The sequence below is a fragment of the Microtus oregoni genome, unplaced genomic scaffold, assembly GCF_018167655.1.
Source record: "Microtus oregoni isolate MIOR12 unplaced genomic scaffold, Mior012 000060F_ref0000265, whole genome shotgun sequence".
Classification (NCBI taxonomy): domain Eukaryota; kingdom Metazoa; phylum Chordata; class Mammalia; order Rodentia; family Cricetidae; genus Microtus; species Microtus oregoni.
In genome coordinates, this window is record NW_024543870.1 from 272,983 (window position 1) to 296,699 (window position 23,717).

The following is a 23,717-nucleotide window of genomic DNA, read 5'->3' on the forward strand; positions in this document are numbered from 1 at the left end:
TTAGTGGAAACTGTAGATACTTGTAACAGAAACATAAAGAGATAACGTGTCTGAAAAGAACATACAAGATTACTTGGCTATGAGTATTTTGTAATGGAGAAAGTATTTGCTTGAAGATATTGCATGCAGTAAGTCTTTTTTTTTTTTTTTTTTTTTTTTTTTTTTTTTTTTTGAGGCAGGGTTTTTCTGTGTAGCCCTGGCTGTCCTTGAACTCACAGAGATCAGCCTGCCTCTGCCTTCCGGAGTGCTGGGATTAAAGGTGTGTGCCATCCCTGCCCTGCAAGTCTGTTGGTTTTTAATATAGTACAATTTTAAATATTGTGTAATTTAAGTGGCGTTAAGTTTCTACCCATTAGTTGTGTGCTTTGTTTGCACAGTGGAGGAAGAAGTTGTAGCTACACACATTCATTTTCCCGTGTTTAAAAAGCTGCTTTGGACTCCTCAAATGCTGCCTACTGTGTGCACGACCTCAATGCTCCAGATAGCAAAAGGCTTAGGTTCTCCATTCCTTTTGTCCTCAGATCCCGGCCAGTGATTAACATTCTGAAGACTGTCACAGTGACCCCCAACAGAATTGACCTGCGCCAGAAGTCCCTGTGTGGGTCACCTAGCGGAATATGGTGAGTTGGCTTTGTGATTCTGGGGGCAGTCTCGGTTCTCAGCTTTGTGATGACCCACTTGACCTGATGGGCCACAGGGAAGGCTAAGGGCGGGCTGGACAAAGGAACCCTGTTATTTACTCATCAGCAGGCAGTGGGGATCTTAGAGGGCTGGGGGACAGGGTGGGAGTTTTCCCCCCACGACAATGCATCTTTTAAGAAATTTGTGTTTAATTTTATGCAGCCTCAAGGTTAAAGCCTGTTTCGAATATACTGCGAAACCCTCTGGTTATAATCCTTCAATATGTAAGTACCTCATACTTTTAAAAAAAACAAAGTTTTCTCTCTGCCAGGTTGAAAGTTTTGCATAAATAACAGGAAAACAAAACCGCAGTGTGGCCAAAGTGAGCTCGTAAATTCTTGTCTAGAGGACGAAGTTTATCCATGCTCTCCCCCTTTAATCAGGAGGGCACACTTGGCTCCACTGGGATTTTCCAGAGCAGATGGTTTGGGACAGGAAGACTTGGAAAAGCACTTATCTCCTGTCACAATGGCTTCTTCCCGTTCCGTCTTTGAAAAGCACTGTGGAAAATTGCTTGTGCAGTTCTGAGGTGGTGGGTGGCGGTTGTGGAGAGACAGCACTGAGAGCCAGTGCACAGCTGCAGCTGGCACGCTCTCTCACTCGCTGGCCAGGTTAACTAGCCTCACTATCCCCCCCCCCCCCCACCACCACCACACACACAGAGGCTCTGGCCCCATCCCCCAAGCCGTGCTCCCAGGTACAGGACCCTGAGCCCCTGAAGGCTCACCCAGAGGGCAGACACCTAGCTGCTACTCCTGGCTTCAGCACAGCTCTGGTTGACCTGCAGCAAAGGACAGGTCCTTGCCCTTTAAGTTTACTGTTCCTGTCTGTTCAAACAATGCCTCTAAGTCATTGTCTAGGGTTGTGACTCTGATCGATGACAAAACCAGATGGAAGGCACTTTGCCTTTTAAATTGTTCTACTTCCTTTCTCTGGTACCCAAAGCAGGATTTCCGTGTGGTGTGTGTGTGTGTGTGTGTACATACTTGTCAAAATGAGTATGTGCACATGTGTATAAGTCTCTATGTGTGTGGTGCCCAGAAGTCAGCTGCAGGTGTTCTCCTTGGTTGCCCACTGTCCTTGAGAGAGGTCTCTTGTTGAAAATGAAGCTCGTTGCTTTGGCAAAGCCGGCTGGTCGGTGAGCCCCAGGGCTAGGGTTATTAGCACAGGCTGCCTGCTTTCTTGGCTTTTCATGTGGATTGTTGGGATCCAAACTCTTGCCCTCAAGATTGTACAGCTAATGCTTTATGGACCAACTGAGCCATCTCTTCATGTCTCCACCTCTGGGATGGCAGGCGTATCCCCACTCCTGGCTTGGCTTTTCATATCAATAGTCTAGAGGTTGAGCTGGTCCCCATTGTCATGTGTGCACAGCACTTTAAAAACTGAGCCATTTACCCAACCCCTTGTTGCATGTCTTTTATTTGTTGTTGTTTGTTTCTGTTTTTGTTTTGTTTTTTGGGTTTTTTTTTTTTTTTGAAATATGTTTTCTCTGTGTAACCCTGGCTAGCTGGCAACCTGGGTGGCCTCGAACTCACAGAGCTCCCCCTGCCTCTGCCTTCCGTAGACCTGGGATTGAAGGCGTGCTCCCAAACCGCAGCTGTTACACGGTTTCTAATGAAAAGAAAGCACACACTGTCCTCACTGGGACGCCAGGCCTTTTATCTGTATTTGTAATGACTTCGAGAAATGAGAGTAGACTGGATTCTTGAGCCTGGAGAAGAACTGTGAAGACGTTTTGTCTCTGTCTGAACTGTTTAAGGTAGATGTCAGGTGTCACTGGCTTGCTCCTTCCACCCACTGCCTTGAGTCGAGAGAATGCGCCATGCATCTCCTTTGTAGTATGTGTACCCAAGTGTTTCTTGATGGCCTCTGATGCGGGGACCTCCTCACCTGGAAGAACTCTTTCATTGTTCATTCCTCTGCAGTACCCGGAACTTTAAAATGAAATAAAATGATTTCCACAAACTTGCCGAAGTTAATACATTCAGACTCGTCTCCCAGTATCCCACAAGTGAGCTGGCTGTGGGGCCAGGCTGTTTTAACCCTGCAGTCCTCACTTGCAGTGTTACGTACACACGGGTATTTCTAATTGGGCCTTAATGAGTCTTCTTGGCTTGCCCCTCCGAAGGCCAGCAGAGGTGACCTGCGAGGATTTTAAGATGATGTGAGTTGTCTGGAGGGTTACAGGAGGTTAGCATGGGTTTGGTAGATAAACGGTTTTAATGTACCCACACCCTCCTGTGTTTCTGCCGTGAGGGGCACTCAGCACGGCAGCCTCCCTCCGCTCCACTGTGAAGCTAGCAGGTCACTGATAAATGGAAGATGTGAAAGCTGCAGAAGGGCCAGCAGAGAGCATTCCATTTGGCAGCTGTGGCATTTGGAATATTTTAGATGGACAGAGAAATTGCGATTGAAACTGTCAGTGCTCCTAAGTTCTGGTCTCGTGTCTCTGAATAACGACCATTTCCATGTAAAAGTTACATCACACCGTGTACATGTGCACACGCATCGCGTCATGCATCCAGCAGCATGGAGCTGGTTACCCATTCATTTCATCCTTCCTGCAGAATGTATGTCTCTCAAGTGTTGTGGTAGTTGCTAGGGATACAGTGGTGAAGGAGGGTGATGCAGTCTTTGTCCTTAGTTCCTCTCTACCCTGTGGAAGACAGGCAGTGCCAGTGCAGTGGCTTCCAAGTGGCTCAGGAGGAGCTAGGACAGGGAGTCTGGATGAAGTGATGTCTGGGTCAGGCTCTGAAGAGGGAATAAGAGGGTCAGAGCTGGGGAAGAGAAAGGACAGCAAGAACAGAACCAGTGCTGAGGGTGAGGGGCAGTGTCTTTTAAGCCATTGTATAAAGCAGTAAAACTCTTGTGTTTTACTTAGGTAGAGTCTTAGGGCTGTGGATACCTCTATGCCTTGCTGTATGGTTCTGAACCTCCTTCATTTACAAAGAGAACGTGGAACAAACATCCTCATGGCTAGGGGTGTAGGTAGCTCAGTTAGTACAGTGCTTGCCGAGTATACACAGAGTCCTGGTCCTGTCCCAGCGCTGTGTCATCATAAAGTGCTGGTCCGATGATAGCACCGTATAGAACCAGGTCTGGTGGTGCATACCTGTAATCTTAGCGTGTGGGGAGTGGAGGCAGGCGGATTCATCCGGGTCATCTCTACTTCATAGCCAGTTCCCATCAACCCGGGCTACATGTAATCTGTCTCAAACAAGCCACAAACTCTCTAAAAGAGTTCTTTCACCCTCACTTGAACAGTGAAGTGTGAGGTGCTCATTTTCTAGAGCGGGGTTTTTCCCCTGTAGGCTGTTTTCTGACCCTCTGTACATGCCTCTGTGTTTGCTTTCCTCTGATGATCTCCGAGTGTGCTTAATGAACATCAGTAATTTAAGAATTGGCCCATGAAAAGCATAGTTAGCAGCCTCATCCAGTGACCCAATGAGGAATGCATTCCGGAGTCCAGAAGTGAGCTTCTGATGGTCCAGGTTTTGGCCGGCCTCCAAGCCGCATTAGCAGAGATAGTCCAGGCTGGAAACTTCCGTATAAAAGCTGTTAGTTAGGCTGGCAAACTGGCTTCCAGCTACGGAGAGGAATGTCAGTCAAATTTATCTATCTTCTATCTGTCTATCTGTCTGCCCATCCATCCTTCCATCCGTCTGTCCATCCATCCACCTGGTGTTTCTGACAGACTCACACTGTAATGGAAGCTGGCCTTGAATTCATGTCAGCCCTTCTTCCCTTTGCTCCCAAATGCTTGGGTTACGAGTCTTTCTTATCTCCCTTTAACGTGTGTAGCCCTTGCTTATCCGCACTAATATCCACATACTGGTTCAGCTGCTGAGACTGCTTTCCCAGACAGACACCTTTTTAGATAACAAAGACCCTACATCACGAAGCACAGGCTGAAAGAGGTCTGAGGGGGCAAGAGCTTTGGGTATTTCCGGCTATCTTTAGTATTCTGTGAGTTCCTGAAATTCAGCCAGAAGCTGATTGATTCCCAGCTGCTGTAGAAGGTTCTAGCTTGTTCTCGAGCTCCCCCAGGTGGCCCAGTGAAAATACAACTTAAAATAGTAACAGCAGTGGGAAGAACAATTGGCTTTAAAACTTCATGGTTAAAGGTCCCTTACCGGAAGTAATAAAAAGATGCACAGGCAAAAGGGGCCAAATGCTGTTGTGTGGACTTTAAAATACCGGAGAAGAACTCATTCTATTTGTCGTTCAGGGGGTGATTAGATGCACTTTTTAAATTAATCCAAGTTTGTTAATTTCAACCTAGCGATTTTGGGCATACTTGAAGCTGAAAAAGAAAGAAGAAAGTCTGGGTTGTCGTCGCGAGTTCAGTTTCGAAACCAAGGTTCTGAGCCAAAGTATACTCAGGAGCTAACCCTGAACAGGCAGAAGCAGCGGGCGTGCATGGAGGAGACCCTCTGGCTGCAGGTGAGCAAGCGTGTGGCCTCTGTCGAAAAGGACGGAACTTGGTGTGTGTGCTCACAACGCTTCGGTTTCTGAACTAGAGCCCGCTCATCAGAGCACTGCCGTTGTCATCTTGGCGGTCTGTCTGCACCTTGGCCACACTCACCTGCATCGCTTCTTGCCTTGCAGGAAAACATCAGAGACAAGCTGCGCCCCATCCCCATTACAGCTTCTGTGGAGATCCAGGAGCCCAGCTCTCGCCGGCGGGTCAATTCACTTCCTGAAGTTCTTCCCATCTTGAATTCGAATGAAGCCAAGACCGTCCAGACAGATGTGAGCCTTCCTGGCTTCTGGTTTACCAGTGTTTGCCATATCTTAACACGGAACCAAGTGTCTCTGAAGGCAATAGAAACAGGGATTTGTTTTACAGGCCACTTACTTATGGCCAGGTGTGGTGGTATCATATATGCCTTTAATCCCAGCACCCAGGAGGCAGAGGCAGGAGGATCTCTGAGATTAAGGCCAGCCTGGTCTACACAGCAAGTCCCAGGCCAACCAGGGTTCATGATGAGACCCTATCTAGGAAAAAAACAAGCTAACAAGCAAACTTATTTCTGCATCCATAATTGACCTATGAGATGGAATTTAGGGGTCAAGAAGTATTTGGGTTCATTGTTTTTGTCCCCTAGACCTTACTGAGAATATAATTAGCCAAACCTTTATTCTCCTATCATTTCCTCCTATAGTTGACATACTTTATTTTACTACTGAGAACAGTACAGTGTGAGAAATAGGTCTTAATGAAACATTAAACTCAAGGAATAGCAACACTTAGCAAAGCAAAAGGCTATTCACGATGACAAACTTTAGTGTCTAATGCAGCCTAGGTCATTGTAGGAAGAAAATGAATATTCTGTAGCCTGCTGGACCTGTCATGTAAGGTGAGATCTGTATGCTGGGACACGGTGGAGAGTCTAGATGAGCCTAGAGAAGTATGACCGCTTGATCTGGAATCAGTGTCATTATTATTTTGTTTGTTTGGTTGGTTTTTTGAGACAGGGTTTCTCTGTGTAGTCCTGGCTGTCCTGGATCTCAATGTAGACCAGGCTGACCTCGAACTCAGCAATCCACCTGCCTCTGCCTCCCGAGTGCTGGGGTGAGAAGCATGCACCACCACCGCCCAGCTATTATTATTACCTTGAATACTGTTTTGGTGTTTGGAATTCTATCCCACTGCCTTGACCTGGTCAAAGTGTCTTGATAGAGGACAGGGTAGGAGCCAGGTGTGTGACGGAGGAGGGTCAAACACCACAGGGAAGCGAACTGTGAAGACCGTTAGGAGCTCACCTCTCTGCTTTTGATTCCTTACAGGTGCACTTCTTAAAGGAGGGCTGTGGAGACGACAATGTCTGTAACAGCAACCTTAAGCTGGAGTATAAATTCTGTACCCGAGAAGGCAGTCAAGACAAATTCTCTTACCTTCCAATGTAAGAATCATGCGAAGTCACTCTGACCTCCAAGTAGTTGGCTAGAAAGGGAATTGCACGTATGTTAAGAGTCTCTTTTTCTTTCTTTCTTTTTTTAATAGTCAAAAAGGCATCCCGGAATTAGTTCTAAAAGATCAGAAGGATATAGCTCTGGAAATAACAGTGACCAACGGCCCTTCTGATCCAAGGAATCCCAGAAAAGATGGTGACGATGCTCACGAGGCCAAACTCGTTGCGACGTTCCCTGATACGCTCACATACTCGGCGTACAGAGAACTAAGGGCTTTCCCTGTGAGTGTTTCTTGAGAACCCAGCAGGGAGGGAAAGAACAGGACCGCTCAGCACATGAACAAACCGTGATCCCATGCCTTTTCTGCCCCCAGGAGAAGCAGCTGAGCTGTGTCGCCAACCAGAACGGCTCCCAAGCTGACTGTGAGCTCGGGAACCCTTTCAAGAGGAATTCCAGTGTAGGTGATACCCCTTCACACTCTGTCATTGTGTGCTAAATACCGGTGCTGTGCCCTGAGGCCTGGCCCTTGGTGACGCCTGTTTATGTGTACCTTTTAGGTTACTTTTTACCTGATTTTGAGTACAACCGAGGTCACCTTTGACACCACAGATCTGGATATTAATCTGAAGTTGGAAACGTAAGAGTTACTTCAACTTCCCATTTATACTTAATTTCGTGAGAACCCTGGAGTCACTGAATTTAGCACTGATCCAACTCATAAAAGAGATGTAATTGTAATGAGAAAACTGACTGTTTAAATAAAACCCCATTGTTTCCCCTTTCATTTTCAGAACAAGCAATCAAGATAATTTGGCTCCAATTACAGCGAAAGCAAAAGTGGTTATTGAACTGCTTTTATCGGTCTCCGGGTAAGTGTTGTATTTGGCATAACAAATCAATGTTTGAAAGAACCATTTATAATTCGCACTAAAATGGGTGTTTTTTTTAATTTGACAGAGTCGCAAAACCTTCGCAGGTGTATTTTGGAGGTACAGTTGTCGGTGAGCAGGCTATGAAGTCTGAAGATGAAGTAGGAAGCTTAATAGAATATGAATTCAGGGTGAGTCGGAGCCATCTGTCCGAGATGCAGTCTTGATATGTCGTTTTCATCAGTGACCAATCACAGGCATCATAAGAAAATGCTCAGTTGTATGTGATTGCCGGTTTTTAACAGTGAAAACTGAAAACTTTATCTCCCAAGTAGAGAGCAACTGTCACTCAGCAGAGACTTGGTTCAGAATCAATCTTTTTACCCTTATCGTGGAACTGTAGTGTGCATGTAGTGTAGACACAAAGTAATACTTTTTTCCTCAGAGTCTAGAAAACAGACTTGCATAATCTGTAGTCGACCTTATAGACTGTGTAGTTTGTTTCCCCTCCGTTAGGAAGTCATTTTCCCAGTGCCCTCGCCAGGCTGAAAGACTGTCCCCATTATTCCTTCCCTCAAGCCCAGTCTGGGGGTGGTGACAGTAGACCTGGTATATGCCTGCAAAGAGGGCCGGCAGTGAGCACACTGCAGTGACTCTGGGTGCAGTTTAACAGACTTGAACACGGACTGTGACGTCTGCCTATGTATTGTGCATATGGGTTTGGTCTCCATGGTGCAAGCTGAAGTCCTGAAATTTGAGCATTGAGGCTAAACCCTGAAAGAGCAAGAATGGGCGTGGACTAAAGAGGCAAGTTCTCTCCAGAAATGCCGGCTGGTCTGAGCTCTGTGCGGCCAGTTGGGTGAGGTTCCGGAGCTGTGCACTGTAAAAACCCTGCACCGTAATACTCTTGGCCCTGTTGTACAAAGTCACTCTGCTCCCAGCGCTCACTCCGAGCTGTCCTGTGGTTCTCCGCAGTCTCCCTGAGTACAGATGGCTGAGACTGCTTCATTTTCAGAGTAGGGAGGTTTTCCAGAAGCAGGATATGGGTACTACTTGCCGAAGCAGAGGCTTTGTCGTCTGCCAGGCAGGACGCTCACTGAGTGGTTCATCGGTGCACCCGGGACTTCCCCTGTGCTGTTGGGAACATGTCATACCTGTGCTGTGGGTTTATTACATATGGTAGTTACTCCTGGATTGAGCTAGAGATCCTTTCTTTTTGACCTTTACTTTTTTCTTTTATTTTTTATGACAAGAATCTTTTTAAAAATTCCAGCTATTTTGCACACCCTATTCCTGATCCGTTTTGGAGACTTACACTGCTGTGGTAGGATTATGCTGGGTATTTAGCCTATAGGCAGTAGGAACTGCTACTTAATTTTATCTTTAAAGGATTATATTGTAGCAAAATGTGCTGTTTCCTGACAGGTGATTAATTTAGGTAAACCTCTGAAAAACCTTGGCACGGCGACTTTGAATATACAGTGGCCCAAGGAAATCAACAACGGCAAATGGTTGCTTTATCTGGTGAAAGTCGAATCCAAAGGTTTGGAGCAGATCATTTGCGAGCCACACGATGAGATAAATTACCTGAAGCTGAAGGTACGTAGATGCGGTTCTTGCTGCCCCCCAGGTGTGAGCTGCTGACCTTTGAGGGGTAAACTTGACTGTGCTAGGGAAGCCGCTGCACTGACATGTTGACTTCTCCTTTGGTTGTTATGGTTTCCTCATCCATAACTGAGTAACTCAGTCTGGCTAAGGCATTTATGCCTCCCAAATGCTGCCGTTACAGCATGTGCCACCGTGTCTGGTCTATACTATGCAATGCCAGAGCTCACACCCAGGACTTCATGCATGCTAGGCAAGCCTTCTACCAATCCAGCTACATCCCCAGCCCTCTTTTATTTTCAGTTCCCAAGTACCTGGGTATCATGGTTGTTCACGTGCTCTATGACTCATTGACATTGAAAAACATGATGACCTGTTATCCTTACTCTTAAAATAAGTCAACCGTCCCTTTCCAACAATCCTAAATCCAAAATGCTCTAAAATCGTAAGCACATTTCTAACAAGGGATGTAGACAGTGACTGCATTTTAGTTTCCCCGGGCACCCAGACCGGAATAATAACACAGAAACTATATTAATTACAGCATTGCTTGACCAATGACTTAGGTGTATTCTTATTTAGTGCTTATATCTTAAATTAACCTATTTCTATTAATCTATGTATCACCATGAGGCTATGACCTACCAGTAAGGTTCCAGCATCTGTCTCCTTCCTCAGCTACATATCGTCTCTTTGACTCCACCTTCTTTCTCTCTTTCTCTCTGTTCTGATTTCCCGCCTGACTTTACTCTGCTAAGCCATTGGCCCAAACAGCTTTATTTGTCAACCAATTAAGGCAACACTTATACAGAAGTACATCCCATATCATCTCCCCTTTTCTGTCTAATTAGAAAGCACAGTCTTCGTTTACAAAGGGAGACTCAACCTGTATAAGGAAGGCCTGTGTTAAAAGTTTTTATCTGGCTTAGTCTTCCGTGTGTCTCTCTGAGTTGGTAATATAAAGGTAATACACTTCCTTTTTGTCCTTCCTGTCTTGTCATCATTCCTGTGTGTCGACTGTCTCCTGTGAGTTAGACACTGAGCTGGTGCTGGGATCGATCTCTGGTCTCAGTCGACCAACAGTTTGATGCCGTGTGTTCGTAGTTCAGCGCAACACAAGAACACAGGAGGTAGCTTTTTCTTTCCCCAAGTTTCAGCATCACACTAGGAATAAACGACTTAAATAAGCAGACTTATGAGTCTATTGGTGAACCTCAAATGTCCATAAGGTTGCTGTTTTAGACTTTCTCTGCTTTGCGGCTGGGAAAGAAGATGTGATGGCTGATTATAGCCTTGGCAGAATTTGGGATCTCTGAGACACTACGCACACCTTGAGGGATTACTTAGCCTCTGGGCAAACCTGTGAAAGATTATTTTGATAAATTTCTTGAGGTGGGAAGACCCACAGTAAAGGCAGGTGGCACCAGTCCCTGGGTTGGGGTCTATATAGGAAGGAGAAAGTGAGCTGAGCTGCGCACCAGCCCTGTTGAGTGTGTGTGCCCTGTGACCAGCTGCCTTCAGCTCCTTAACTTCCTCGCCATGATAGACTGTAACCTGGAACTGAGAACCAGAATAAGCCCTTTCTCCTGTTGGGCTGTGCTATCACAGGGCAAGAAGAGAAGCTAAGACAGAAGTGGATATTAATTGACGGTGTGAATTTGGCTTTATTTGTGAGGCTTATGCAGCAAACGACGGACGTTTGCCTAAAGTGGGTCTGTTTTGGATGTCACTTTTAGGAGTCACACAACTCAAGAAGGAAACGGGAGATTTCTGAAAAACAGATAGACGACAGCAGGAAGTTTTCTTTATTTTCTGAACGAAAATACCAGACCCTCGTGAGTATCTCTCTGGGCTGCGAGTGGGGCTCTGTGTAAACCAGAACCAGCTTCCTGGAGCTGCGGGTTCTCACCCCCACCCGTCTCCTCTCCAGAACTGCAGCGTCAACGTGAGGTGTGTGAACATCAAGTGTCCGCTGCGCGGGCTGGACAGCAAGGCCTCCCTCGTTCTGCGCTCCAGGCTGTGGAACAGTACATTTCTAGAGGTGTGACTCTGCCCCCTGGGAGAATTGGCTACGCCAGGGACACCCACCACTTCCCTGACGCATCTCTCGTCTTCCACAGGAATATTCCAAACTGAACTACTTGGACATTCTCGTGCGGGCCTCCATCGACGTGACGGCTGCCGCTCAGAATATCAAGCTGCCTCATGCGGGCACACAGGTGAGCTCTAGGTCCCCAGAGTCGGAGCTGGCCTTGTCCACTAAACCGTGCCACAACCTGAGGTCACCTTCTTCCCTGTTGTTCCTTAAAGGACGGTTTAGGTCCTGCCGCACAAAGCTCTATTTTAATAGAATTGTTGAAGATAAAAAGTGACCCTGAGCCAGGCCTAGTAATGCAGGCTGTTGATGTGCTAACTACTCTGGAACCTGAAAGAAGGGGGTCTGGTTTAGTCTGTCTGGATTTCAGAGTGAGTTTAAGGCCTGTCTGGGCAGTCTAGTGAGGCCGTGCTCTGAAAGGAAAGGTTTGAAAGGCCTGCTAGGTAGCTCATGCCTCCTACTGCTGCACAAGGTCCTGGGTTCAATCCCAAGGTCAGCATACACACCAGGAAAAGGAAACCTAGATAAAGCCCTCCATTCAGCAGGGCAGTGGACAGGATGAAAAACCACACAGGGGGATAATAGTGTGCAGCCTGGTAGAAAATGAAGCCAGCCCTCCCCTGACGCGGCGACCATTCTCAGGATGCCTGTGCTGTGTGTGGCCGATAGCAGTTACTAAAAGAGATATTTCTCTATAAATCTGGAATGTCGATGTGAGCCAAGCATGGTGGGAGACTGAAGCAGGAGGATTGCTGCAAGTCTGAGGCCAACTGAGCTACATAGTAAGCCCCAGGTTAATATGGACCACAGTGAGACCCTATGTCAAAATCCCTGTGAATGAATGAATCCATCAATCTATCTGTCTAGAATTGAATTTTCTTTTTTTGTTTTTCGAGACAGGGTTTCTCTGTCGCTTTGGAGCCTATTCTGGAACTAGCTCTGTAGACCAGGCTGGTCTCGAACTCACAGAGATCCGCCTGCCTCTGCCTCCCTAGTGCTGGGATTAAAGGCATGTGCTACCACCGCCTGGCTTAGAGTTGAATTCTTTTAAATAAATTCCTGGAACAAGCATTGACCATGTAGCAGCCTTTCCAGTGACAGAGAGGAACTGTCCTGCTCCTTGGATACCTTCAGGAGGAAGGTTGTATCCTCTTAACTGTCCTGTGACTTGCCAGTGGATCTGAGACCAGATCTCAAGTTCTCTTCTTTTTCTGGAAGGTGGTAGACCTGAGGGCCTGATAGCAAGTCTGACTGCTGGTCACAGAGGGAACACCTTGTCTTGGGCGTTCTGTCTCATCCAGACTCCTAATGGAGCTGGGGTCTCCACCTGATCCTGCTTTGCTTAATCCTTCGTAGTCTGGCGAATGGTTTCTAGCCTGCTATCTGGAACCCATTTCTTTTGAAAGCGGAGGCTTTTTCTTGCTGCTAGTCTTCCAGCGCCTCCTGTTTTCTGTGGTTTCTCTGATAGCTCGGACCCCATGCCAGCACTTTTCTTGGGTATCTGAAGGCGCAGGGTTTCAGCCTGAAGACTGGAGCTTAATTTCAGTGTCAGGCTGGAGAGTCTTGATTCCCTCACTTACTGTGGGCTACATTTTCATCTTCATCTCAGCTCCCCCTTTCTAGTCTGAAGATCATTTTCTTTGGCAGTAGAAGCAAAATACATTGTGCAATTCAGTCCTTTAAAAAAAAAAAAACAACTCTAACCTCACTTTTTTTTTTTTTTTGAAAAAAGAAAAGAGAGTAAGTAAAAGCCAGGTAGTGGTGGCACATGCCCTTAATCCCAGCAGGCAGAGGCAGGTGGATCTCTGTGAGTTTGTGGCCAACCTGGTCTACAGAGTGAGTTCCAGGACAAGGCTCCAAAACTACACAGAGAAACCCTGACTCGAAAAACCAAAAAAAAAAAAAAAGCAGCTAAGAAAAATTTATCTGTTTATTTATTGCCCAATTTCAAGAGTTTAGTGTTTCGCACTCAATACGACACTTTTAAATTTAGACTGCATCAAAACAAGTGAAAGCAGAAATCACACAATCGAGGTGTGATTTAAATCTACATGGTAAACCAGTACCTGTTAAAACACATGGATTCCTCACAAACACACACATGCTACAGTGCTGGAAGCAATGCTGAGTAAAGTTTAGTATCAAGAATTTCAGATTAGTCCAGGAAAGAAGGGAATGTTGTTATGTGTGTGCACATGTCTCATCTTAGTCCTAAGAGTCAGGCAGGTAACTATCCAAGTTTCTTGCCTACTGAAGATAAATTATAATGGGTAGAAATAAGTACCCCGTTCTTTGGGGCAGTGAGATTTTTCTGCCTGGGGACTCTAAATGCAGAGAATTTGAGATGTGTGTGCCTTTAGAAGATGACTCTTAGGTGCAGAGCACTCACCGGGTGGGTGATGCCTTTGATCCTGAGTTTCATAAAAGGTGACGGCCCCTTTGCTGAGTGACTTATACTGCTGTTCAGTAAGAGTGGGCTTTATAACGCATAGTAATTTGGGGCAGATGTTTTGGCCGTTGGCAAGCTGCTGTGGTCTCTGCTGGTCACAGGTGATGCAATTGAATGTACCTGTCAAGCCGGAGCCCTTTCTGCCTTTTCCCGCCTGATGAATGAGGTACCTATGGAAAGCCGCCACCTCCATGAAAATGCATGAAGTTTAATGACACCGAAAGGAAACCCTTGTCTTAGGGATTGTAAAGTTCTATGGACATTCTACTGAGTTGTTAGAAGTTGCGGAGGGAACTTGTTAAGTTTTGGAAAAGGCACTTGGCGGCAGCTGTTTGCAGCGATCACATGCTTACAGTTTAGGCTTCTCATTGCTGCAGCTTAAGCTCTGAGCTAAGCTACACTTTCTTGCAGAGTATGGCCACAAGCCATTTCAGGAAATCGTATTCTTATGAGGGTCTGATAACCTAAGAAGAAGAACGAACGGCACCTGTCTGTGATAAAGCTCATCCCTACTTCACCGCCTTTGGACTCTGAGGCTCGTAGAATAATTGTACCTTGTGGAAATTTAACTAAAAGATAGTGTGATCGTTTTCAAAAGGACCTAGGTTGAAGGCTGGAAGTGGAACGTGGAGGTACAATGTTTACTACACATGCACAAGGCTTGAGCCCAGCACAGCAAGGTTAAAAAACAAACAAAACAAATCGTGTAATTGTGGTGAAACATATTTATCTGCTGCTGCTGTTTAGATTGACAAGGGAAGGATGGATACTTGGTGATTCATTGTTTAGTTTTCTCCAATTTTCTTTAAAAGCAAAACAAAACAAAAAAAAACATAGTTTAAGAGTTCAATTTAGCAACAAAGTACAACCTAGACCTTTCCAGTTTCCAGATAAAAAATACGTTGAAGCAGAGTTCTGTTATTGAGAAAAAGGATCTCTCTCAGCAGAAAGTGACTTGTCCATCATGCGCTTTTTCATTCAGAATGTGTTCAGAAGCAAAACTGAGCAGAATTGAAGCCATCCATGCCAGCTGACAGTACCTGGTTTATCATGGTCTCTCTTTTGTACCCTGTAGGTTCGCGTGACAGTGTTTCCCTCCAAGACTGTAGCTCAGTATTCGGGGATAGCTTGGTGGATCATCCTCCTGGCTGTCCTTGCTGGGATTCTGATGCTGGCTCTGTTAGTGTTTTTACTATGGAAGGTAAGTCTCGTCTGTCGATTGAGCTTTCTCATATAAGCTTTACTTCATGTTTTTAAAAAATTGAGGATTGACACTGACATTTGCATTTTCCTTTTTCATTGATCCTTTTCCCCCCGATATTTTATCATGAAACTTTTCCAGTATACACCAAATCTGAGAGAATTTTACAGGGAATTATCTGTTTATCGACCTAATAATTTATATTTAGAGATTCTTTGTTGATATGTATGAAGTGTCTTAAGAAGTAATTTTGAGGTCTTATACATAATTCAGCATGTTTAGTAAATAATAAATCTGAAGATTGCTACCTTGTTTAGCATTTTCTGTACCTAAGATCAACCCCGAAATCTAAGCCAAATGGACAGATCGCAGTTTATTCTGAATGTAAGTTCCTACTAATTCCCCCTTCTGTACAGAAGCCTTCATGACAGCCACTGGGAAGCATTGCCCTTCTAGCTAGGCTGGGAGCAGAATAGGGCACAATGAATACTCTATCTCAAGGGTCCTCGGCCTGTAGCAAGCGTGATGAACATCCGGGTTCAGTATAATGTTCCCATTAGACTTTGGTCTTCTGACTGTGCACAGTGGGTGATACCTTGCCCTGCCTCCTCCCTGTAGAGAGGCCATGTCATCAAAAGACCAGGTGGTAGATGGTTATGAACATTAGTCAACAGAGGACAACCTCTGTAGGTCCAAGGTGAGTCCCAGGGAGTAAGGGAGTCCCGCAGTCTTTATCTGTAATTCCAGACTGCAGAAATCTCTGGGAACTGAAAAGTTTGACTGACTTGGCAGAACTGTGCCGTGGAGAGAGGATATTTACAGTCTCGCTCTTTTAGTTCATGGGTTTCACTGCAGAAATACTAGCATTCCTACCACAGTACCAAATATGTCATTCCAGAGGGTTTGGGGTGAAGTAAGTCAGAATGTGCTAGGCTCAAACCACCCTTCCCCTCCCATCATGTCCTGGAGTACAACAGAGGACCAGTGTTGTTCCCGACATGCAGATTTTAGTCAGCTTTCCTCGGGTGTATCGCAAGCAGAAGGTTTATCTGACAAATGCAGGCAGTTGATATAGAGTTCTTGCCACAGTTATCTGACAGGAATAAAATTAATTTGCGGTTTTGAGACCTGAGGATGAGCTTGCATTCTCTGGAAGAGTTCACAAGGTCAGTCTTTCCCAGAGCAGGTCTTATTGGCAGTCCTGAATCCTTGTGTAGTCATGGCGAGAGGCAGTGTTAAGATACCTGAGCTGTATATAACATTGGGCAAATCGTATCAGCTCCCTGGGGCTCAGCTGCCAATAATAAGATCAGATTAAATTATTATTGGGTTCTTTGACATTCTTCATTTTCATAGTCTGAGGTGGATTCTAAACAGGCCCTCAAACTCCATGTGGAATTCAGCTTTATTACTTCGTATTCTTCTTTATAAATGAAATTATTGGTATTTAAAAATCTCGGAATGTTAGGATCAGAAAGGAGTTTAGGGTCCTCAAGCCGCTTTCTAGAATGGATGAGGCCCTGGATTCGGTCTCCAGCACCGTGGAAGGAGGGAAAGATGGAATCTAGCTCAGCCGTCTTTAAATTGAGCTTTGTCCATCTACAGCCGTGTCAAAGCTGCAGCGGAGAGTTCCACTCTAACCAGAGGAACCCTGCCTTTACCTGCTTTTTAAACAGTGGCTTTTACATAGGGGCTCTTCTGAAATTAAAGGAGAAGTCCTCAGACTCTTATGTCATTTTTGGTGAACTTTTCTTCCTGCCCTGTTTACTAGTTCTCATTAACCGCAGCCTGGCTGTGCGCACTCACTGTGTGTCACCTCGATAGCCACCATGTTTATGAAGTAGGCTGTTTCAGTGCAAACCTGGTAGAGGGCGCTGTAACACGGAAATATTCTCGAGTGGCACTGTCCCACGATCGCCAGGAGTCACCTGGGGCCCGTACAGTGGAACAGTCGCGTTTTCAATGGAAATTTGTCTGAACTTGAATAACCCTGTGGTGGGAGGATCTAGATCTTCTTCCTTCATGAGTTGCCAGACTCGGAGACACAATTTTGCCAGGAGATTTATTTGATCCGATTTTATTTCAAAAGATAGTTCCCACAGCCCATGAACTAGATGAAGGAAAATAGGGAGAGTTCGCCATAGTTGAATGAAGGAAGTAAGAGCAGAGAGTGGGATTACACATTGTCACTCTTTTAGAGTGACCTGAGCTGAGGAGCACGGGTTCCTGCCATTTAGGGGTTGCATGGTGGTTCAGAATTCAGGGGAAAGGACAGCACGTACCCCTTCATTCGAACTTATTCTGTAATTCACATTACCAGTTGCTCGGAGGCCTCCAGGAGAGAACATTGTTCCTTACAACTTAGAGCAACAGCAGATAGATACACTATATCTGTGTTTTATTTTGACTCGGGCTGAATTTTGCAGGGTTTATATTTCTATCCCTTGTCTCAGTAACCTGCAGAAGTGAATGTGTAGACTTTTCAAATCTGTTGTGCAAGAAAAAAAAAAATTCACCGACATTCCAGTCCAATGTGCATGCATTTTCCTTTTAGGGTGACCTCAAGACTTCCGCTACAAATAGAAACGTCAGTCAGCCAGTGTGTGTGTCGTCTTTGTAGAGATGCCACATGACAGTCTGTTAAATGCTGGCCCCGCGCGGCCAGCACAGCAGCTGCTCACTTGGGTTAAAGCCTGAGGTGTGCTTTTCTTTAGCTTCCGAACAAACACAGAACTGTGCAACTGACTGACTACCCTGCTTCCTTGTAGTGTGGTTTCTTCAGGAGAAATAAGAAAGATCATTACGATGCCACCTATCACAAGGCTGAGATCCATGCTCAGCCGTCTGATAAAGAGAGGCTCACTTCCGATGCATAGTGTTGATCTACTTCCGTAATTGGTAATTGATTGGTGTTTTTCCTCGCTAGCTGTGGGACCTGCTGTGGTTGTGGTAGCTAACTTAAGAGCGACAGCTTGCTGTGTGTGTCCCATTAACAGATGTTTCCAAGTGTCCACACTGGCTTGCTTGCTTGGATTTATTCATTTATTTATTTTGTCGTTTTACTTGAACGCTCAGTTGTCTGTTAATGCTCAGAGAATCTTTCGTGCAGGTGAGTTGTTTTGTGTTCTTGTCAAGCAACACCCACAGCAATGAAAACAAGCACACTGTTTGTCTAACTAGGTGTGAGAGCTCAGTAGCAGCCCAGTCTGCCGTGTGTTGTTACTTTGTATCCCACTGGGAATTTCAAAGGTGCATGAGAAATCACTCCAGATTTCTTGTTCATTTTGGAATTTCCCAGGGATAGACGCCTTGTGGACTGCCTGCGTAACCTGTTGCATGTGGGAGAGAGACCTTGGGTTTCTCCTGTGCAGAGGCTTCCTTCTACCTGTCATCATTTTGTTGTCCTGGCTCTGGAGTGATGGGCAGGCTTGGGGTTGCTTCGTACTGCCGCTTGAACGTGATTTCTGCTAGCTGAGCATGCAGCTTCCCTTTTTCCCTTGTATTTCTTCTGGGCCAAAGACCATTACAACAGTAACCCTTGATGTGAAAAAAAAAAATCTAGTCCAAAGTGTCGTGGGTAGTACAGTATGTTGTAATGGAGTTTGCCCGTGTTTCACATTCTAGAGACTTTACTCCACCTTGGTTCTCAATTGATTTGAGTTCATGTTTTCCCCTACAATTTGTAAATCCATGGAAACAGGAATCAGTAGTTGGTGATTCCCTCTTCTTTTCTGTGGGCAAGAGGAGTGCAGTGACTACCGCAGCTCCTTTCCGTGGCGTTGACACAGTGATCCCAACATGGCCATTTTGACTTGACTTCATTGCCTTCTGTTTTTAGATGGGGCAGACCGCAGTCATATTTTATAATTAGCATTGCAAAAGAGTCCGTATAGAAATGGCCTCAACAAAACCTCTTGGCCCATTTGGCCTATTGATTTGTGATTTTTGTCTTGCCTCATGTATTGTTTTAACACAACATTCTTCAGTATAAACGCTCCATTCCTGTTGCTGTCACACAGTAAGGACATTAACCAACCGTTCTATGTAGCTCCTTCTCCTAAGCTGCATTTTTACATTTGAAAAGACTCCTTTTTAAAAAAATAAGAAGGAAAAATGTCTTTCTTATTTATAGATATTTTTTAATCTGGTTCAAAAATTTCTGGTATATTTTTAAAATGTACTCCAGTTCAAATTGAAATTTTTCTCTAAGTAAATAAGCTTTGATAATTTGACTTCTCTTCTCCCTCCCCTCAGCACCTCCCTTCTTTCTTCTCTTTTCTGTTTTCAAATGAAGAGGAGAGATTGGCGAGTGCTCCAGAATTCAGTGTGGTGATGCCGCCCTTGAGTCCTGGGAGGTTCTTGACTCACTGACAGTATTACACAATACAATGAATTACTTTGTAACTTATTAACGAAGCAGTTACATTGGAAGCACCCCAGGGAGTCCGGCCAGTGCAGTGATGCAAAGCCCCTAGAGGAGGGAACAGTCTAACATGGACCCATAAGAACATGGCATGCCAAATAGTATTTGTAAAATGACTTGTGATCTGATTTACAGTTTATTAATGGGAGACGGATAGAAAGTAATTTTTTTAAGCCTTTAGAGAAATGCTCTTAAGCTGAGTGTGGTATACACATGCCTGTCACCCAGAACTAGGGAGGATCAAGCAGGAGGCTGTTGAGTTCGAGGCCATCCTTGGCTATATAGCAAGTTCCTGTTCCTTACACACACATATAAGTTGTTTTTATGATGATCTAGTAATATGAAAATTATATCTTTTATTTATATAATGATTTTTTTTTACATAAAGGCACTGTTTTACAAAATGCTTAAATCGCTAGTCAAGACATAGCTCAAGTTGTGAAAGGTAAAGAAGATGAAATAGACTTTTCTTCCAGTCCCACATCTGTTCCCCTTGTCTATCCCTACTGTTTGTTTCTTTTTCAACCAGTTGTTTTCTTAAAGAAAATAGTGTTTGTTCTCGGCACTCCAGAAGTAGACCTAGCTGAACTGAACGCTTAGATGTTCTGGTTTAGTGCATCTGGTCTTCAGATTAACTAACTTCCGCCTTGTTCTTCTGTTCCCCCTCCCCTTCTCCAGTGTGGATTCTTTAAGCGCTCTAGGTACGATGACAGCGTCCCCCGATACCACGCTGTTCGGATCCGGAAAGAAGAGCGAGAGATCAAAGACGAAAAACACAATGATAACCTCGAAAAGAAACAGTGGATCACAAAGTGGAGTGAAAATGAAAGTTACTCATAGAGACCCAGGAGAGCTTCGCGCTACCCAAAGTCCCTCTTGTTCTTCCCAACTCAGAAATTCAGGTGGGCCCGAAGGCTTCTCAGCACCTGAAGTACGATTCCAGACTGACAGTACACAGTGGGGACCCGCGGTTTCCACTGTGGATATTGTTACACCTGAGGCTCCTGTTTTGCACAGCCAAATTTAAGACTCTCAGAGGGGAATTTTCTTTAACTGCCTTAATTTAACTTTCCAGATTGCCTTTGTTTTTGGTGTGACTGACACATTACATACATGCGCTGGGACAGGGCCTGCCCACCCGCACTCCTGGGACATTCTCTCCTGATAGCGCAGGAAGAAGAAGACCCCCACCGTCACCCTTGCGAATAGAGTGGCCATCCCCGCCTGCCCCGACAAGCGTCCTCATAAGATTGGAGAACCTGCAAGTGACTTGCCCCTTGGCTCAAGACTCTGCCGTTGGATAGCTGTGTCTCTCTTGAGAGTTCTGTCTTAAATGTGCAATAGGAGGTGCTGCTACCATCTTGCCTTCTCCATTTCCCACAAGTGAGGGTCCTTGCCGACGCCAACTCACGCAGGTTCCCGCCTCCCCCGTGACTAAGCACAGGCGCGGCAGACTTGAATGCTAGTTACACCTTTTTATATGTATTTATTTTTTTCCTTCAAGCCATCTTGCTATTGACTAATAAGCCAAAGATGCTTCAGGATGGTTTAAGCAATCAGAGTGAGAACCTAGGAGGTCATTTCTTCTGACCCTGAGTATTTACCGCAAAGAGAACGTTCTTTATAAACACGCAAGGATTGTTTTTTAATAACTTCAACTTCTTCTGTAAATGACACCATCTCCTCACTGGCAGGCTCTCCCTCAACCCAGAGAGTTTAACAAAGGATTAACTGGAAGATGTTTCCTCCTTGCCCGGCCTTGGGTGTTGCATGGTGTTGAGCCCTGTGTGGAACTTCTTTCAGAACTCTGAGAGGAAGTGAGCTTGCTTCTTGAACTCTAGGGTCTGTGTGCTCGCTCACTGCTGTCAGCACAGTGGATTCAGGACTTGACGTGAGTGTGCGTGTGGATCCAGACCAATCCAGTGTGAGACTACTGAAGAGCATCTGTCGCCAAAACAGCCGCACCAAGGCAGATGCAGAGCCATGGCGCTCAGCTTCTTAAACACATCGGAACCATTCAACCAGCGAGTCCATGTTCGATTTTTTTTTTTTTTTAAATTGTTCACCCCAATCTAAATTCCTCCAGATGACTTTGGGCCTAGAGCAGGAGGGTTAACTCATTGCTAAAGTGCTTGCCTAGCAATGCCTGGGGTTTTGTTTGTTAAAATCATAGGAGGGGGGAAACCAGTTATTTTTCTATATATTCAACAGAGATTGGATATATTATCAAAGCTGATTTTTTAATTGTACTTTAAAATAATTAAGTTATATGAAGCAGCAGCAAAGAGGTGCTAATTTGTTTGGAGATTGTAAAAAGCAGTTCTCTGTCTTCTTTTAAGACTGGGTCTCAAGTAACCCAGGCTGGCCTTGAGTTCCTTAGGTAGCTAGGAATAGTCTTGAACTGCTGACCCTCCTGCCTCCCGCCCTGACCCCCCATCCCCAGGGCTGGAATTACAGGTGTTTGCCACCACACTCGGTTTTATGCAGCGCTTGGGACCGAACCTGGGGCTCTGTGCATGCTAGGCCAGCGGTCTGCCAACTGAGCTACATCCGAACCTGGGGCTCTGTGCATGCGGTCTGCCAACTGAGCTTCATCCCAGCCGTTTCTCAGTCTTTTAAAAGAACAAAGCATTGCTCAATGTGCCGTTGTTGCTTTGGAGGTTTAAGCCTTTTTTTTTCCTTTCTTTCATAAAACATTATACCCTTAAGATATTAAAAACTCTTATTCTGGTTCTACTTTGGCATTTTCACTCATAAAATAATTTTACAAATGATACCTTGTTTACAAATGTTCTCTACCACGGGTCCTAATAGCATTTAAAAGTCTCAGTTTCTTGCTTGGGTAACTTGAAGCCGAACATACTGGCTTTGAAGGACACGACGAAGAAGCTGATATCTTGATAGTGTTTGTAGACCTCTGTTATAGAAATGAATGTCCAGAAGAGGGTGGGGAGGGAGCTTGACAACAGAGAAACAAGAATGTCATGTTGCTTAAATTTATAGTTGTTAAAAAAAAAATGTCATCTCAAGTCAAGTCACTGGGCTGTTAGCATTTGGTAGGTTTTTAGACTAACTAGCATTATAAGATTATTTCATAATTGGAAAATACCTGTGGATATTTGTATAAAAGTGTGAAATAAATTTTTTATGAAAGTGCTCATGCTTATTAACCCAGCATTGTGTATGCGAAGCAAACTCTAAATTATAATTGACCACCTGAGTTGCCTTTCTTTGTATTTTATCAAAGCCAAAGTAAAAGTTTGCAATATTTTTTAGTGTCCCATATAATTTCAGAACAGCCAAAGGTACCTGAAGCGGTACAATAGAAATGAGATTGAAGGTTTTTAAATGGATTTGCTTTAATGTGTGTGTGCGCGCGCATGTGTGTGTGTGCATGTGTGTGTCGGTGTGTGCGTGCAGGGTGTGTTCGTGTGTGAATGTGCACATGCTCACACAGGTGTCACAGAGCACGTGCTGAGGTCAGAGGACAAATTTTGGGGGTTGTTGTTCTCTCTCCACCATGCGCTACCCTGCTTCAGGGGAAAGTTTGCCAGGAAATTTGAAGATCTCTTATGCCTGTACTGGCAGAGTTCATCAGTTGCTTTCTTCTGTATCCTGCAAAATGTCTGGCAGTTCTTTCATAAAACAGGAACCCTAAAGGACTCTCTGTGTACTTTCTATCTTTATGTGGCTTATTTTTATTTACTCCTTTAATCTGTGACTGTCTGTACTCTTTTATAGTACTTTACTATCTCTTTAAAAACTTTACTTCTTATAACTATCTATACCCTTTTTCCTCTCTCTCCCAAGCCTTCTAACATTTTTAAACACACTGTGTCTTGCTTGGAGGTCTTTCATGTCTGAATCTGTCCTATTGTGTGTCTGAAATCCTTTTCTGACAAGGAGCATTTTAAAATGGTAAGCAGTGTGGTTGTGGCAGCCCTGGATGCTGGCTCCACTCCTCTTGGCCTTTCAATATGGTGGAGGTACATTTTCCACCAGCTCTGGACTGCTGGGTAGGAGCTGCGCTCACCACCTTAACTGTGGGAACCACCAAGCAAAGAGAAATCTGACTTATAGCACCAGCACCCTCTGCAGAGTAAAATTTCACTACCTAAACACACATATCTCCCCTACTTCTCAGTATAATTACAGTCACAACTCACTTAAAAATCAAAGCTGGAAAAAAAATCAAAGTTGACTTTGAAGTTGGAAAGTGGCTGTCCTCTAAATCCAAGCAAGCGGTTAAAAGAAAAAGTCAGTGTTTCTGTCTCATATCAGGAGCCACCTCTCGACTTTTTGAAGATGGTTCTGTATCATCTGGTATAAATTCAGCTGTTTCAATATGCAAAAACAACTCTTTCTGCATATTGCAAATTAGTAACTATATTGAGAGGTTCTTTAAAATTCCTTAGTACCATGAGAATAGCATATAATTCTGACTTTTGGACAGTATCATAAGGGCCTTGTTCCAC

At 44.8% G+C, this 23,717-nt stretch overlaps 1 protein-coding gene across 2 annotated transcripts in view; it reads left to right on the top strand.

Annotated features, from left to right (window-relative positions):
- Nucleotides 1–22,500, top strand: part of LOC121439279 (integrin alpha-6) — a 67,038-nt gene extending 44,538 nt beyond the window's left edge. Inside the window, exons 10-26 of one of the 2 annotated variants that reach the window (XM_041639751.1) lie at nt 522–620; nt 844–905; nt 4,967–5,127; nt 5,293–5,436; nt 6,475–6,590; nt 6,692–6,881; nt 6,974–7,057; nt 7,158–7,237; nt 7,392–7,469; nt 7,558–7,660; nt 8,895–9,068; nt 10,811–10,909; nt 11,005–11,115; nt 11,195–11,293; nt 14,694–14,819; nt 17,588–17,717; nt 19,921–20,054. In XM_041639751.1, the coding sequence (XP_041495685.1) occupies nt 522–620; nt 844–905; nt 4,967–5,127; nt 5,293–5,436; nt 6,475–6,590; nt 6,692–6,881; nt 6,974–7,057; nt 7,158–7,237; nt 7,392–7,469; nt 7,558–7,660; nt 8,895–9,068; nt 10,811–10,909; nt 11,005–11,115; nt 11,195–11,293; nt 14,694–14,819; nt 17,588–17,695 (1,834 nt within the window). In that variant the 3' untranslated portion in view covers nt 17,696–17,717; nt 19,921–20,054. Of the gene's footprint in view, nt 1–521; nt 621–843; nt 906–4,966; nt 5,128–5,292; nt 5,437–6,474; nt 6,591–6,691; nt 6,882–6,973; nt 7,058–7,157; nt 7,238–7,391; nt 7,470–7,557; nt 7,661–8,894; nt 9,069–10,810; nt 10,910–11,004; nt 11,116–11,194; nt 11,294–14,693; nt 14,820–17,587; nt 17,718–19,920 lie in introns of both variants that reach the window. The other variant, XM_041639750.1, reaches the window with a different exon arrangement.
- The last annotated feature ends 1,217 nt before the right edge of the window (nt 22,501–23,717 follow it).